This window comes from Micromys minutus (assembly GCF_963924665.1).
Source record: "Micromys minutus genome assembly, chromosome: 17".
Lineage (NCBI taxonomy): Eukaryota > Metazoa > Chordata > Mammalia > Rodentia > Muridae > Micromys > Micromys minutus.
Genome location: NC_137952.1, coordinates 33670222 through 33688469, shown reverse-complemented (window position 1 = coordinate 33688469; position 18248 = coordinate 33670222). Strand labels below are relative to the sequence as shown.

The 18248-nt window shown below is 39.2% G+C and overlaps 1 protein-coding gene across 1 annotated transcript in view; it reads right to left on the bottom strand.

Moving 5' to 3' along the window:
* USP8 (ubiquitin specific peptidase 8) overlaps nucleotides 1-17691 on the bottom strand; it is a 46023-nt gene extending 28332 nt beyond the window's left edge. The window contains 4 exon segments of the mRNA XM_080931137.1: nucleotides 1417-1502; nucleotides 7072-7216; nucleotides 9074-9242; nucleotides 17552-17691. Coding sequence (XP_080787263.1) covers nucleotides 1417-1502; nucleotides 7072-7216; nucleotides 9074-9177 — 335 coding nt within the window. The 5' untranslated portion in view covers nucleotides 9178-9242; nucleotides 17552-17691.
* Nucleotides 17692-18248: the final 557 nt, after the last annotated feature.

Sequence of the window (18248 nt, the reverse complement as noted above, 5' to 3'; positions counted from 1 at the left end):
GATTTGTAGGTCCACAACCTCAGTTCTTTGAGAGGGGGAGGCAGGAGGGCTGCAACTTCAAGGTTAGCCTGGGCAACTCATGACACTGTGTGTGTACAGGCACACATTTGTGTGTGCATGTGTGTGTGTGTGTGTGTGTAAGAGGGAGAGAAAGAGACAGAGAGATGGGGAGTGGGGGTTCTTTCCAAATTAGAGCATTTATGGTAGCACAGGCCCTAGGTTCAAAATCCTTGAGGGATGGGGAGAAAATAGGATCTGAACAGCATTCAACAAACCCCAAAGACCTAATTGACAAACAGTACTTCAGTGTAAATAAGGCCTGTCAACTTTAATCCCCCATCCCAACCATCCCCACCTTATCACATTCCTGCTGAAATTGCCCTTCTATTGTGAGGTTAATAGAGAAGATTCCTATGAATCTCAAGTTAGAAGGAGGGCCTTTGGGAGGTGATCAGTTATAGGTCAATGAAGTGGAAAAGCTCTTGATAGCTTTATAAGAGGCCAGAAGAGAGGTATAGCACCTGTGTCCTCACTGTGACAAGGTACAGTCAAGGAAGCCCTTGCTTTAGGTTCCATCATGTTTAACCTTCAGCCTCAAATAAACCTATTTTTATAAAAATAGATAGCCTGCCTCAGGTACTTTACTGTAGTAATGAAAAATAGACAAACCACACAGAAAACAATATACTCAGTCACTGTGCCTTCTTTTCAAGTGCACACTGCTCACTGGCCAAGGTAAAACTGTATGTAGAACCATAAACAAAGACTGTTTAAGGACCAAATCTCTGTAGCTATGGTGAAACTGAAATAGAAATCTAATGATCTTAATAGATACCCAGGAAAATCTCATATTTAAAAATTAAAAGTCATACTTCTAAATAATACTGGGTCAAAGGACAAGCAAAATGCTCCAGTACTCTGAGGGAACAGTAAGCTGCTCTTGACTCCTGAGTCATCTCTGTACACTCTGTAATCTCTAATTTCATAGGCTGGTATGGCAGTCACAGTAAATACTGGAATTAGAATGCTTTTAAGATATATAACCTTTGCAACCACAGGGAGATTAAAACTAAGAATAAACACTTCATTTCTGTATAATTTAAGTCAATAACAGTTTCTAATACAATGTGCCATATGTGAAGATTTAAAATTCCTTTTCATTATGTCAAAAAATTTACAAATACCATAACATGAAAAATTGGACATGAGTTCTAATGTAAAACACCAATGCTATTTTAATAGACTAAAATGTTCATGAAGATTATTAATAGTAACATATCAATATGGGCAATATCAGTTAACATATGACTTGTTTGTAGGATTATTATAGGTATGGTTAAATATAAATGAACAAACCTATAGCATTATCATCTTTTAATTTGCATTCTTTTACAGAATTTATAGTAACAGCAGTACCTCAGTTTAAGGCTTTCAGAGAGTCTTTCAGCTTCTTCAATAGCTTTTTTGATGTTTGCAGGTCCAAGTATTGAAAGATAATAATCCTGAAAGTATATGAAAACCATCGCACACTGTTAGTACCAGCAGTTACAGCACTGCTGTTACAGAAAACACTAAAATCATGGTGCCTGGAGGAAAGAAGCACAAGTATTTGTTTTTTAACTTCTAACCTGCATAAATGCACAATTTATTGTCCAAATATCTCAAAAGTATCTTTATAACATCAGTGTGCACAAAATGCACTATATAATACACTTAACTTATATATGAGATACCACTAAAGTAAACACTATTCTTACTGATCACAAATACTGCGGAGAGTTTGGGAGAACAAAGCAAATTTCCTTCTTACAAATACGCACGAAGTTCCTTTTCTCCAGTCTCAAAAGAAATAAAGCAAATTATGCAGAGATAAATGGCTTGGGATTTACTTACTTGCTGAGACAGGGGCTCAGTGTGTGTTCCAAGCTGCCTTAGATTCTAGGAACTTCATCTTCAACTCCCAAGTAATGGGATTATAGTGTGTTCCTCTGTAAGAGGCTGTGTTTACTATAGTAAACAGATATTTCTGTCTCTATCTGTAATAGTTACTTGCTAATTAGACTTAAGACACTTTTGACACGCAAAACAAATTTTACATTTGAGGAAACCATGAATTTCTAAAGTCAAATAGTAGAAAGTAATAGCATATTCTAACTCAAAACAAGATTTGATGTAGAAAGTAACTAATGAAGTTACTTCAAAAGGTCACACATTATGGTCAGTGAAATTCTGCAATCAAGGCTTATTGAATCTAATTCATTATATGTCACTGTGACTTTGTAAACAAAACCTAGTAGTAGTAGTAAAAATGTGTGTGTGTGTGTGTGTGTGTGTGTGTGTGTGTGAAACACTAGGACCATGAAAATAAAGGGCTCACCTTCAGCAGTGATGTGGTTAAGAGGAGTGATGGCAAAAAAATCTGTGGTAACAGTTACCATGTATCTATGCATTGATCCAAACTAAAAGCTCAGACTTTGAATTTTTACATTCTAATGTTTCACTGTGTCAGAAGAGCCCCTCAAAAGTTAGACACCAGAGAATCAAACAATCCTATTAAAAAATGGGGTACAGAGCTAAACAAAAAATTCTCAACTGAGGAATATCAAATGGCTGAGAAACATCTAAGGAAGTGCTCAACATCCCTAGTCATCAGGGAAATAAATGCAAATCAAAACAACCCTGAGATTCCACCTCACACAAGTCAGAATGGCTAAGATCAAAAACTCAGATGACAGCAGATGCTGGAGAGGATGGGGAGAAAGAGAAACACTCCTCCACTGTTGGTGGGGTTGTAAGCTGGTACAACCACTCTGGAAATCAGTCTGGCAGTTCCTCAGAAAATTGGACATAGTCCTATCTGAAGACCCAGTTATTCCACTTCTGGGCATATACCCCAGAGATGCTACAACATACAACAAAGACACATGCACCACCATGTTCATAGCAGCCCTATTTACAATAGCCAGAAGCTGGAAAGAACCCAGATGTCCTTCAGTAGATGAATGGATACAAAAATTGTGGTATATTTACACAACGGAGTACTACTCAGCTATTAGAAACAATGACTTTATGAAATTCCTAGAAAAATGGATGCATCTAGAGAATATCATCCTGAGTGAGGTAACTCAGTCACAAAACAACAGACATAATATGCAGTCACTGATAATTGAATACTAGACCCAGAAAGCTCTGAATGCCCCAGAAACAACTCACAGGCCATATGAAGCTAAAAAAATAAATAAATAAATAAAAATAAAACCCAAAGGCCAAAAAGTGAAAGCCTCACTCCTTCTTAGAAAATATAAATAAATAAGTGTATACACCTATATAGACCTTAAATCATTAATAATCCAAGAGCTAAGAATTTAGCCATGTGGCAATTTTTGGTATTCAAAGATCATTATGTTTAATCTATACACACCAAGAAAACTCTGACTGTTTCCATGTTATGTTCTGTTCTACATGTATTTTATGCTTATGGTCACTAGTAAGATTTCAATGCATACTATCAAACCTCTAAAAGAATTAAGTACGACAAAAATATATCCATATAGTTTTATGCCAAAATGCTGTTTAAAATGTGCATGTATCTCTTTTTTTAAATAAAGTTGTAAGGAAAAAAAAAAAAAAGAAAAGCTCTTCACCAAGTAATATTAATAAAGGTATAGTTTATTCAAAATTATACCGACTGAATATTACAGACTTCCAGTGCAACATGTTCTTAAAAAATATAATGTAACCATCACAAGCTTCTTTAAAAGCAAAACCAAAAATGTTCTCGTTTGCTTTATTTTCATAAACTCAATTAAAAAGCTAGCCTAAGCCAGGCAGTGGTGATGCACGCCTTTAATCCCAGCACTTGTGAGGCAGTGCATCCCACATTTTAGGACAGCTAGGCTTCATAGTAAGAGCCTGTACAAAGGGGGTGTGCACGAGTGTGTTTGCCTGTACAAAGGGGGTATGCACGAGTGTTAGCGCAATGCAATGCTCTGATGACTCCTGAATATAGCCCTGGTTTCACGAGGTTTTGCTCTGCCTGTATTTTACCCCTTCTCTTACTTCTCAGTTGACCCTGAGAGCACTGCTCAGGATAGAGCAGTTTTCAGCTACATCACTGTGCCCTCCCTCTACTACATTAACGTTTACTTACAGCTTAAACACAGCAATATAAAATAAGAGAAAGCACATGATTCTGAAGGAATGCAGCTACATATTCTGTCCCAACTCAATTTAAGTAGTTATAATTATAAAGTATGTAGGTAGTTTAATACCTCACATACTTGGATGTAGATTGTCCTGAAGCTGTTTGTATTTTAATGTTAACTCCACTTCCCCAAGAAGGGCTGCCTTCTTCTTCACTCTTGAGGTGACTTCTTCTGAATCTTCCCATTTTAATTAGTAAAATAGAGGAAAGCCAGTGACTGGGCGGAGAAAGGGACGTGGAGAAAGAAGATCTGAGAGAGGTTAGAGGACAAGGGTGGAGAGATCCAGGAATTAATTGACGTTAAATAGCTATGAACATTAAGGATTGTATAGGTCTAATATCTCATACTGAAGGGCAGTTTGTATCTTTGTCTATTTGATGTAATCTTATTGTGTAGAGGATTTTTGGATTGAGAATTGAATACATAAACCTGTATGGAAAGCTATCAGGCTGTAGAGTTGTGTTTCTGTTGGGTTTTGGGGTGAACGAACACCCCAGGATGGAGGCAAAAATAGGCCATGGTAAACTGCCAGGGAAGGGAGTTTCAAGGACAAATCGGGCTGTGGTGGCAGCTTGACCAGCAACAGAGGTGTGCGTGGCTCTGAACTAAAATGGGGCCTGAGGAGTGAGACCTTGGGGCCGATAAAGAGATAAAGATATTTATTATTTAATATTACTACTACACTTGGAGGTTAGAGTACATGAAACAAAACAAAAACAGTTCTAAGACAGGAGAGAAGAGGGCTCTAGACAGAGCAAACAGGGAACCAAGCAACTGTAACATCCAAAGTAACAGACTGGGCTAGTTGACCCTTCAAAGGTAGCTTCCTAGCCTGACCTTCACTGAGGACATGGAAAGAGTTCTTATCCATCAAAATTAAACCCAGCCTATTCAAAGAGGAGGGTCAGACAATCAAAATGGTAAATCCAACTTTACCAAAGAGAAAAAACACTACTAAGTTCCAAAAGTAAAGCAATATCAGTTCAATGACAGACCAATCAGCCAACAGCAGCTATCAAAGTTAGTGATTGTCAAGCCTTCCAAGTATTTACTTTAGAGAGTACCAGAGCAGGAGCTGGAGTAGACATGTGTGACACACAACCTCACAGTGTGCATGTGGAATGCAGAATAGCCAGTGGGAGTCTGCTCTCAGCTACCTGTGGGTCCAGAGACTCAGGTCAGGTTGTTGGACTTTACATCCAACCATCTCACCAGCCAGCCCTCTTTAGAAAAAATTTCTCCAGAGAAAAGAGTGTTTGAATTTAGACAGGCCTCTGGCTTCTTAATCTGCAGATAAGTATGTCTTTAAATATTAAAAGCTGTTTTCTCCCATGATAGGACTAATTCAGCCATTTATGGGCAAGCAGATGAACCCCTAAGTGCAAGGGGACCTTTGTAACTACTTTAAAACCCAGTAACAATTAGCATAATTTTGCTGGTAGAAATTACCTACTACTATTTGCTTAACTATTAAGTTATCCCTCTTTATTAAGAAATGTTATCTATCGTTCACCATACTCTGGGGATAAAGAAAGGGTACTTCAAATAAGAGATTTCATTCCTTCTGTAAGTCAAGTTTCCCACTATTGAACAAATAAAATACTATAACGTATCAAATGCTAACAGAGTGCGTGACTGTAACCTCCAAAATAAAAATATCAATATTAATTTTTAAATGGCTGGACATGATGGTGTACTGTTGAAATCGAAGTGCTTTGGAAACACAGCAGAGGGACTATAACCTCTATGCCAGCATAGCTTTGAGACCCTCTCAGACAAAGAATGTTTCCTGTGCAGGGTGAGAAATCTCTAGACAGTACTTTGCTGTTTCTATGTGGTAGCACGGTCATTTCTAAGGCAGGAGCACTAATACTGCATTCCTCCTATATATTATTTTGCCTGTTTCTAGGACAACTGATATGCAACACCAATTCTACCTATCAGTATCTCTGTCTATACCACAACAGCCATCATTTTCTACTCAGGACTTTAGCAAAGGGAAAGACTAACATCTGCTAAACAGATTAAGAACAAAAAAAAAAAAAGAAAACATGAACATGAAGAGACACTAAAGTCTTGCTCTTAATTCTAAAGCTGAATCTAATACAGCTCCAATGTCAGTTAAATAAAAGACTGACAATTAAACATCGACCTTAACACACAACGGAAAACATATTCTTATTTTACTTTTCATTTGTGTGTACTGTGTGAATGTATGCCACGTGTGCAGGTGCCCAAGGAGGCCAGCACAGGGCACTAGATACGCTAGCACTACAGTCAGAGCATTTCTAAGTCACCTGAAATGGGTGCTGGGAACCAAACCTGGGTCTCTGCACAAAGCACTCTTAACTGCTGAACCATGTCTCCAATTCCTCTGTTTTACTGATTGATATAGGATCTCTCTATGTTGTCCAAGCTGGCCTGGAACTCTTGGGCTCACAGAGACTACAGGCAAGAGCCACTGCACTCAATTATTATTTTTCTTATGCTGTGCACCGAATAAACTCAACCCTTCCACTTGATCTAGAAATAATTTATTATAACAAAAAGCAAACAATCAGTTTATATGCTGTTATATACACATATTGATCCAAGCAAAATGTATTCATGAATACACTAACAAATAATAAAAGTATATTTTTGCCTTGGTTTTTCTGGCCACCCAGGAGTTAAAAATTGTCAAGGTATCATGTGATCTAAATCCATTATTATTTTGGTGACAGACCTCTGCTTAGCATTACCAGGTTGCCAACATTGAGAGAGCTGAGGAGGAACAAAAATTAATGTCACAGGTTGTTAAAGCTTTTAAAGGAAATCAATAGCTCTATTGTGTAAAAACAAAATAAAATAGCAAAAATGAGGGTACCTGCTGCTGCTTGAAATCAGGTCTCTTTTTGATAAGGTTATAAACTGCCACATATTTCATATACAGCACATAGGCCCTTTCCTCATCACGATCTAGTCTGCATTCTTCTGCTGTCTTGAAGATCTTCTGAGCACTGTGTATGTAACTTAGAAAGAAAGAGAATGTATAAAACTTAGTACTGGGGAAAAACATATGTAAAATATAAATTCCACACATGACCTTGATAAAGTAAATTTTATGATTAAAGTTTTTTTACCTTACCTAATTACAATTTATAACCTCCCTCTGGGGTTAGACTAGTCTTAAGAGATAAACCAGATCCTGATAGAAAGAAACCTTCGATCTAACATTTATAAAGTTTTTGTCTTTAGTATTTAAGAAAGTTCAAAGGTGACTTTATTGATTAAAAAAAAAAAACAAGAATTAAACAAAATTACTTCCCATGTTACCCCATGTTGCCAATTTAGCTCAAGAAGAAGCCATCTTTTCTCTATCTTTCCCCTACAGGGCATTTTAAAAGCCATTCTGCCCCTGGTAACATTAAGAAACAATGGTGTGTGTTATTCTCTCAGTACTTCCGATAACGTTTTCACTGCTCGACTGTCACCACGGATGTTTTATTTTATTTTTCATTTTCCTGATAAAATGATTCATTAAAATGCCCCAGTGCCTATACAGGTGTCTTAGCATCTTCATTGACTCATTTGGGATCATATTTCTCTCCAATCAGAGAATTCCTATTGCTCCCCCTTGCTCTCTAAGACCTACTTTTCCTAAGTCTGGGGAATGTGGTAGCTAGGTTAACCTTTCTTTCTAAAACTTTATTTCCATCTAAATAACAATGTAATTACTTTCTAAATCTCTTTTACTGGTGAAAATAAATGTGAACAGAAAGTTTTCTTTAATTCTCTGTTCCTTAACTACTTGAGCTGAAAACTTTAAAGACAACTATTTTTAGCAAATTCATATTTCCAGCAAGTATTAGAGTCAGTGGACCCACTGGACTATGAGAATTTGGAACCTCTCCTAGAAAGGCATATTTTCTACATGTACCTTAGATGGCAAGTAAACCCAGAGAAGTAAAAACACACATGAAAAATCATTAAGTTAAAGATTCAATCAAATTGGAACAAAACAAAACCTACAGAATACTACAATTTATATCTTAGGAATTCCACCATTAACTAAAGCAGCTCCGAACAGAAAGAGACTATTTGGCTTACACATCCCTAGTCAGTCCATGGAGGTAAGCCAAGGCAGAAAGTCAAAGCTGTCAGAAACCTGGAAGTGGGAGCCGATGCAAGGGCCATGGAGATGCTCCTCCTGGCCTGCTCAGGAGGCTTTCTTATAGAACCCAGAACCACTAGCCCAGAGATGTTCCCACCCTAGGTGGAATGGGTTAAGTCCCTCCCATCATTTTTTTAAAAAATCACTATTGGCTTGCCTTCCTACAGCCTGATCTTATGGAGGCAACTGTTTTTTCAAAATGCCTCCTCTCAGATGACTTTAGCTTGTGTTAAGTTGCCATAAAACTATAGAGGATAACTAAAAAAAATAAATAAATAAAAAAAGCAGTCACAGCCCCTTTTCAGTCAGAGAAAGACTATTGGAACATCCTAACTTGCACATGTCCTACACAAGACTAAGGTGACCTTTTAAAAGATTAAAACCTTTTAAAGTTATACTGTTTTATGAGAAAAAAATAGTGGCAAAATGGCTTTACTAGAACCTTCATACTCTTTTAAACTCATACTTCATACTCTTTAAAACTCATACATACATACTCATTTAGTAGACATACTTACTGGTCAGGAAACAAGTAACTTTACATCTGAGAAATCACACATTTATTCTGTTAAGACAAAGTTAAGTTTTTCTCTAGATCTTATTTACTCCTGTGATCACATCATTTTTCAAATAAACTTTAAGTTAGCTATTCATTAAATAATAAGGAAATGAAATAAAATTGATATGACTTAACCAACTAGCAAAGCACACATACTTCTTGGTGCTGGTTTTCTCAGGTTTAACTTCTGTCTTCTTATTGAGGTCTTTTAGTGAAGAACTGAGGTAGAGCTCTTTAGGAACTGAAGCTACAGCGGGCATGATGAATGACACTTGCCTTTCTACTTCCACAACCGATAGTGTGGTTCATGAAAAGTAGTTCTTCCCTAAAACAGAACAAACAATTCCACCAATTATCTTCACCAGCAAAATTGTTAGAAAACAATCAAGGGAGGCCAGGGAGGGAGGAACCTGGGTTGGGGGGGGGGGCGGGATGACACAACAGGAGAAAAGCCCTGAGAGAGAGCAGAATGAATGGAATAAGCAAACTCAAGGAGTGGGAGGTGGAGGGACTCCCTAGAAGAGACCTGGGAGGTGAGAGCCTCTTGGGACTCAAAAGGAGGGACCTTAGATGAAATTCCCAACAGTGGGAAGAAGGAACCGCAGGAACAAAAATGAAGAACAGAGTGAAGGAAAGGAAGTCCAGTGACCAGCCCAACTTGGAATCCATCTCAAGGAGAGGCTCCAAGGCCTGACACTATTACAGACAGGAGCCTAGCATGGCTGTCTTCTGAGAAGCCCAACAAGCAGCTAACTGAGACAGACGCAGATACTTACACCCAACCATTAGACTAAAGTTGGGGAACCCTGTGGTTAAATTAGGGAAAGGCTGGAAGAAGAGGAGGAGGAGGAAGGCAACTCCAGAGGAAGGCCAGCAGTCTCAACTAACCTGCACCCTTGAGATCTCTCAGACACTGAGCCACCAACCAGGCAGCATACACCAGCCAGTCTGAGGCCCCTGACACCAGAGGACTGCCTGGTCTGGCCTCAGTGAGAGAAGACTCACCTAACCCTCCAGAGACTTGAGGCCCCAGGGAGTGGGGAGACCTGGCTGAGGGGGAAGGGGACATGCTCTTGCAGACAGGAGGGAGGAGGAATGGGACAAAAAACTGGGAGGGGGGTAAAAAGAAAAATCAATGAAAGAGGAGACATGAAGTTTGGGGGATGTGTGAAGATTCTGGAATGAATTGGAATAGTGAGGTGTGTATGATTCAAATACATTGAATGCATGTATGAAATTCTTAACAAACTAATAAAAAAAGTGTCAAAAAAATGAAACTCTGAGAGCAGGAATGCAGCTCAGTGACAAAGCGACTGGGGGGCATGCAAGGAGCAGATCACAGCACCCCAGGTAGTATCTTGGTATGGTCCTAAGTGTTATCACCTGAAAACCACAGTGACCAGACTAACTTCCCATGTGGTCTTCTACCCGGCACAACTAATTACAATTTAGTAATTTAACTGCAACTTTCTTTCTTCCCCATCATTTCTCTCTGCTCTCTAGACAATACAATCAATCAGTTTACTTACAGAGATCAACAAGTGCCTAATCCTAAAAGACTGAATAGAGGGCAGTAGAGACGGCTCAGAGGTTAAGAGCACTGACTGCTCTTCCAGAGGACCAGTATTCAGCTCCACCTACCCACATGTTGGCTCACAGCCATCTGTAACACCAATTCCAGAAGATCCAACACCCAAGTGGTGTGTAGATATACATGCAGACAAAATCACCATACACATTTAAAAAAAATCAATATTTTTGTTTTGTTTTGCTTTGCTTTTCTAGACAGGGCTTCTCTGTAAAGCCATGGCTGTCCTGGAACTTGCTTTGTAGAGCAGGCTGGACTCAAACTCAAGATCTACCTGTCTCTGCCTTCTACCAAGTGCTGGGATTAAAGGTGCCTGGACCAAAAAAAAAAAAAAAAAAAAAAAAAAAACTTCTTAAGGGCTGATTAAGGTACAACTTAAGAAATGGTCTTAGTTCACTTACTTCTTAAGGGCTGATTAAGGTACAACTTAAGAAATGGTCTTAGTTCACTTACATGAAACTCTAAAACCACTTCTATTTCCTTTGATTCTAGCCATTCCTGTATTAAACACTAATATTTTATGAGTATCTGGACTTATCCCTTCCAGTTCTGTGTTGGGCCTATATTCTTACCAAACAGCTTTCCTTTTCAGGTTTTTCTATGTATACTTGCTCCATGCATCTATCAAGACATGTTGAACTAAATGGACCTGATAGTTGTTGATACACATGCAATTAGAAACAATGACCTCGAATACAAAAACTTCTTACATTTTACCTCCTGTTTCAAATCTTGTGTCTAAAGTTGTCATAATAGGAGAAATAGTTTCTGCCCACACCATCACTTCCAAATGGGTCAAGTGAAACTAGATGTATTCTACTATCAATTAATTAACAATTTACCAACAAACTAAGACGATCTATTAAATAAGGGTATGGCAGGGATCCCTTGAATAGCCAAGCTCTCAGACAGCATCATTATTTTAGTATCAGTGTAAACCCCAAGCAGATTTACTTCCAAGTGCAGGCTCTGTATTAAAGGATAGGTGTTGAAGAAGACATAAGGCCTGCTATCTGTTCCCTGAGGAGGAACACTTGAGCTCAAAAACAGGTGTTGGATCCCTTGGAACTGGAGCTACAGACCCTGTGAGCTGCCATGTGGGTGCTGGGAATCAAACCTTGGTCATCTGGAAAAGCAGCCAGTGCTCTCAATCCCATCTCTTTAGACTAAATGACAATCTTTAAAAGAATGTGAAAATCGTGTCAGATATATAGATAATTTAAAAGAGTAAGTCAGTAGTTTCATGTTAAATTTAAACTCATCGATATTTTGCTATATAAAGTGCCATGCTTTTAGAAGCTGAAGGATTGGAATATTTCCACATGAGGCTTACAAAACTAATGTGAAACAAAACTGTAATCAGTAGAAATAAAAGTAGTAGATGGTGTTACTACTTTTTATAAAAACATTAAGAAGGAAAACTATCACCAAAGGGAACTAGAAGTAATCATAAAAAAGAAAACGTAAGTATCTTCTTTGATAAAGGTGGCTTTGACAGAAGTGAGGAATAGTGTGGGGACAATGTCAAGAGACCAAGTGCATCTCTGGGAATCAGCTGCCAGACAGAACATACAAGAAGTCATGAGGCAGAGAAGTAAAAAACAGTCTCCACACAAATCAGAAAAAAGCTATGTAAAGCACATAAGTATTTACCTTGTTTTCTAAAGGTAATGAGAGAGCCACAGCAGGGTTCTGAAGGAACCTGCTAGTTAGTTGTGCAGTCCAACAAACAATCGCACAAAGATGTGAAGAAAGAAAATCCTAGTTATCTATTGTACATTTGTAATGATGGCAGAGAAAGAAGAGTGGAGGTTGGACCCAGGGCAACAGAAATTAAATAGAGGAAGTAGAACAAGAAACCCTGCAAAGGCAACAACAGGACATGCCACATCATCTGGCTCAGCATGGAACAATGTCACTAAAGTCTTCAGCATATGTATGTATGTAGGTATGTATGTATGTATGTATGTATTTTACTAGGTATATACATATACACACACATATATACATAACGCAGTAAAATTGTGCAATATTTAAAAAAAGGATTATAAACTAAAGCAAAGTAGCCCGATGTGTAGCCTGAAGCTGAAGCAGGAGAACTGAGAATTCAAGCCAGCCTAAGCTACACAGCAAGACAATGTCTCAAAACAAAACAAGAACTTAATACCTCACATGACAGCAGTGCTATTCCAAATACAGTCCGAAGACCAGCGCAGGCCTAGGGAACGAACTACTACTTGCTGTTCGTAACAAAATAAGCTCATGAAAGAATACAAACCAAAAAGCATATCCTTTTACAGTTGTCGAACTTCAATCCTAAGGCAAGCTTTTACATCCTAAAGAAAACACAAGACTAAACAAGATAATGTAGCCACGTCACATCACTGAAGGTAAGGTGGAACCGAGACTCAGACTCTGAACACACTTTCCTAAGAGATATAGAAAACAGGGACTGGTGGTCCCAAATGTCTTACTCCGGTTACCAAGAGTTAATATCCATGAAATAATAAAAAGTCAACAATCAATTGCTCTAGTACATATTAGGATGACTCAGAAAAGGAAAATAAGTTCAGTTAGACAGAAAGCTTCCGAAGCCCACAGTCTCTTCTTCAATGCTGGCCCCTTCCTTTCAGCTTAAGTTTCCCCTCTGTCTCTGACAGTTCTTGGAGTTCATGTCTTAGTCTGAGTCCTACCATACTTGCCACCTATACTGCTCAGTCAGTACAGTTTTATAACCAATTGGCTGAAATGATGAGAGATGAGGTGAGAAAGGCAACATTTCAGAAGGGAAGCGCGGGAGACATAAAGTGAGACATTACTGTGAGAAAAAAATGTGGAAAAGTAAGGCAAACTACTTTTTTGTTTATCATGAAGCAATCATTGCTGGGATCAAAGAAGCCCACTGATAATATGATGTATGCTGACTTAATAGCTACTAGATAAAAAAGTAAGTACTGTCACAGAATGGAGGGCTTGAGAAGACATCTGACAAGTCAGTATTGCCTCAGGATGGCCAAATGGTATACACAAGATGGATTAAAGACAGGAATAAGAGAACAATACTATGGGAAATAATCAGAAAGTCACTGCAAGAATAAACGAGGTAGGCACTACTTTAGTGATTTAATAATTAACACTGAGTATTTTTGCCTACTTACATGACCCCATTTTCCTTCTGTGAAAAGCGAAGAACACTAATGTTATTAACTAAATAACAGTAACAGACATACAAAAAAATGCATGCTACACAGGAAGCTGAAGCTACGAGGTGGTAAGTTCACAGCTACTTTGGGCTATTTAAAGAGATCATGTCTCAAAAACAACCAAACAAGCAAACCAATAACAACAACAAACATGAAAAACAAAACTGTAGTTTAATAACTGATCGGTGATGGGGCTGGAGAGATGGCTCAGTAGTTAAGAACACTGACTGCTCTTCCAGAGGACCTGAGGTCAATTCCCAGCAACCACATAAGGTGATTCACAACTGTCTGTAATGGAATCTGAGCCCCCCCCCCCCCACTTCTGGTGTGTCTGAAAGAGAGTGACCGTGTACTCAAATACATAAAGTAAGTAAATTAAATAAAAATAAAAACTGATCAGCAAACTGCGCATAGTGGCACACGCCTTTAATCCCAGCATAGAGGAAGCAGAAGCAAGTGGATCTCTTAATTCAAAGCCAACCTGGTTACACAGTGAGTTCTAGGACAGCCAAGGTTACACAAAGAAATCCTGTCTTGGAAAGGAAAAACAAAACAAAACAAAACAAATCCAAAACCCTGTTGTTTGGGAGATTTTACTATCACTGAAAACAATACTGTATCACTTTTATTCTGTGACCAAAAAAAAAAAAACTGAAATAATTTAAGGGGAGTTTATTTTGGTTCACTGTTTTGGAAGAATTTCAGCTCATCATAGCAGGAAAAGTTAGAACAGAGTTTATGGCAGCAAGAATATGCTGAGGTGGCAGCTCTAATCTGGCAGACCAGAACTGAGGGAACCATAGGCTGGAACACCTTTAACAGGCTATCCCCAGCAACAAACATCCACCAGTCAGGCCCAACCTCCTAAAGGCTACAGACACTTCAAAATGGGGTTTGAAGCTGAAGTCTGAGCAAGTAAAATATGAGTCTGGGAGGAATACTTTACAACTATTTTATTTACCCTGCTTTTATGTAGTATATTTTAAAACATATAATTCTCTTTAGAACATGGGCATTAGCTACTGAGTACAGCGGCATGTGTCTGCAATTCCAGTTACCTGGGGAGGCTGAGGCAGGAGAATCTCTTAAGCCCAAGAGTTAGAGGACAGCCTTGGTTATGGTCAGACCATATTCAAAAAATATAAATAAATACACACAATCAAAAATGTATAAACATCACATACTAATAACTAAAATTAAGAGAATAAATCATCAAGGAATTGAAGCCTTGTTTTTTCTACATCTGATATTTTACTTAAGGCCTCAAACTAGGCATTCTACGGGAAGAAAGACCCAGGGAAGAACAGACATTGCTCCAATGAAGAAAAGTATAATGCTAAACAAGGAAAAAAAGAAATCTAAGGAACATGAATAAGTATTAGAATGCTAAGGAAATGAAAGAAAGGAAGGAGAAGGAAGGAGAAGGAAAGAAAGGAAAGAAGGAAGAAAGGAAGGAAGGGAGGGAGGAAATACTCCTAGCTTCTAAGAACAATTATATATGGTTAGATTACATTTACTACATAGAGTATTTGATATATACAAAACACAGTTTTTGTGTGTTATATACCCGTGTGCAGTGGTCACGTACATGTTGGGAGTCTATAAAGTAGTTTTGAGAGCCTTTTGTTTTAAGAGGTAGGAGTCGGGCTATGTGTATCACAGAAGTGCTTTGACATGTATGCACCATGCCCTGGGTGCCCTAGCACCAAACACACATGAACACAAAATGGTATAAATCTATCATCTGATGGGGAGGGCGCCTTGATTGCTCTAACTAGTATAATATTACTAGGAGCAATGTGCCAGTTTCTTGATACAGGCTTTTCAGAGACTGAAAGCTTCCATTTTTCTGCCTCAAGTGAAGTTATGGAGCCCAACACACATGATATGAGAAGTTCGACTCACACAAAGAGGCTGTACGAAGGCACTCCAGTTATCGTTCCCACTGTAACTAATATCAACAACTATCCAAGTGAAAGAGCGATCTTGGAGTGCAGCCCAAGTTGAGTTTTCTGACAACCTAAACCCAGTTGGTTTTTTTGTAACAAAATAAAATGCAAGACCCCTCCCTGTATCTTGACTGCTAGAAGGTAAACAATCTCTGTTAACATACTGAGGTCACCATGAGACTATGCTTCACCTCAGATGCAAAGCAATGGATCCAACTAACCTTGGGCAGAAGCTCTGAAACTATTGGGCAAAATAAATCTTCCCTTTAGAAAATTAGGATGCTAAGCATATTATGAATAAAGTTTGATGTGTTGGCTTTATAGTACAACTGTTTTACAAAGCCATCTGGATTCTGTCCCATTTATGTTCGTTTTCAACAAAAGGTCAGAATGATTAATAAGGTTTAATTAAATAAATCAACAAGTTAAAGGATAAAAAGAAAACTTTTAATATTTTGTTAGTTTTTCCTATCCATTGTTATCTCAAAAAAAATACAAGTCTAAAAGCAATTAGTCATTACTCACAGGTTTACATTACTTCTGCAAGATCCCTGCAATTCAACTTAAATATGTACCTAATATCTGGTCAGAAGAGCAGAAATATACATTTTAGTATCAACAGTGATACAGTAGCATAATTAAGATATAGAGTAACTCATGTTCTTAAAAGAAGCATGAAGACAGCCAACCTCACCTTATTAGGCCAGTGCTCTATCCAAGAGAAACTACCTAAATCCAACATAACTGACTTTCAACAGGGAGTCTTAAACAGAAATAGTAAAAACACTCACAAAGCAGAGATCTAAAAAAAAAAAAAAAAAAAAAAGCCAGCACACGGATCCTGGCAATGGTGGAGGCAGAGGCAGATGGAACTTTGAGATCAAGGTAAGCCTGGTTTACAGAGTGAGTTCCAGAATAGCCATGGCTACACGGAGAAACTCTGTCTCAAAAAACAAAAACAAAACAAAGCCACCAAAACCAAAAAAAAAAAAAAATGAAACATGGAATTTTGAATGAAGTAGGACAATATATACAACGAAGAATACAGAATAAAAAAAAAAAAGAATACCCTTGCCAGGTGTGGTGTTTGATGCAGTTTTATCCAACTCTAGAGCCAAGGGAGGGGGGTTTCTGTGGGTTCAAGAGAAGTCTTATTTACATAGGGGGTGGGGGAGAATTACACCCTTTAGCTAGGCATCGTTTTGATCCAAAACCCTAAAGCTTTTAATAAATAGTAAACTCCTTAGACTCTGAAACACCTCTGTGAGTCACGTAAATATTTCTTGAATGACTGACTTAGTCAAGGTCACAGACTGAAAGCAAGAACAAAACATAGGAATGGGGTCTGCAGCTTTGTGGGTAAATGAACATGACTGTAATTTGGGGTTGACAACTCCCTCGGTATATCAGAGCTGAAGTGAACTTGTCAGTGCCACAAGTCTACAAACGAAGAAACATTTTTAAGACAAGAAAATGCCCTCTTTGAAGAAGTTTTAAGTGTGGTCAGTTTATTTAACTCAATTCTTGTACCTCACTAAAAACATGCGTGACCAGGGGAATAGGGAAAACATGACAAATGGTTGTACTGAGGCCTGGGATTTGTAGGTAGCACAAAAAAAAAAAAAAGGAAGCAAAAGGAACGAGTCCAAAGTTGGGTCTAGTGTCCAACAGAAAGAAGAACTGGTCAAGGCCACCCTCCGAGACCGGCAAACTACATCAAACTCGCTGGGCACCGTAGGAGGAGAACGGGAAAGACCAGGAGTCGGGCCCTTCCTGGACCAGCCAGTTGTCAGGGGTTGTCCCACCCCTCCGCGGACAGGGCTCGTCTCCCGGATGACCAGCAGCTGGAGGACGCCTTCCCCGGGAACCGGGGCCGGAGCCAGGCCGCACTCACCGCAGCACCCGCGCTCCGCTAACGCCGGCCTCCTCGACTGACGCCCATCGCCCACCACCAGAAGGAGAACGAGCCTTCGCTCTCAGACGCAAGGCAGCGCAGCTCATCCCCTCTTCCCGATTCGCATTGCGTGCGATGCGTCGCGGCTCTAAACGTCACGAGGTAGGCGGGGCTTCCAGTGAGCCCCGTAACTCCTCCTTTCTGTCCGGTAGGGAGGGACATCGGGGTGGCCCTCTCCAGAAGGGTGAGCCCCGGGCCGGTCTGAGCATGCGTCGAATGGGCTGTTTGAACCTGTGCGGGACGGAAGCGCCTGAGCAACACTTCCGGGGTCCCTGCGCGTCTCATTTCCGGGTGGAAGTCAGTTCAGACTGTGTTACATCGTATTTTTGAGCTGTCCACGGAGGAACCGAGGATATTTTGGTGCCTCTCAATAGTGTATTATACTCAGATCGGAAATTAGGGGAAAAAAAAACGGGAAGGGAATTGATAACCCTATAAAACTTGGAAGTGAGCATTCTCCAAATCCAAGCCTCTGGTTAAAGAACAGACGTGTTTGGAAAATACATTGCACAAACACCGTTAACATCTCCTAAAGGTCCAGTCTTACAAAGCTGGGGTCTGAACTCTTTGGAGGATCGTCTTGTAGAGAAAGAATGAGCCACTCGTGGACATAAAAATTGCTTAGGGTGGAGTTGTC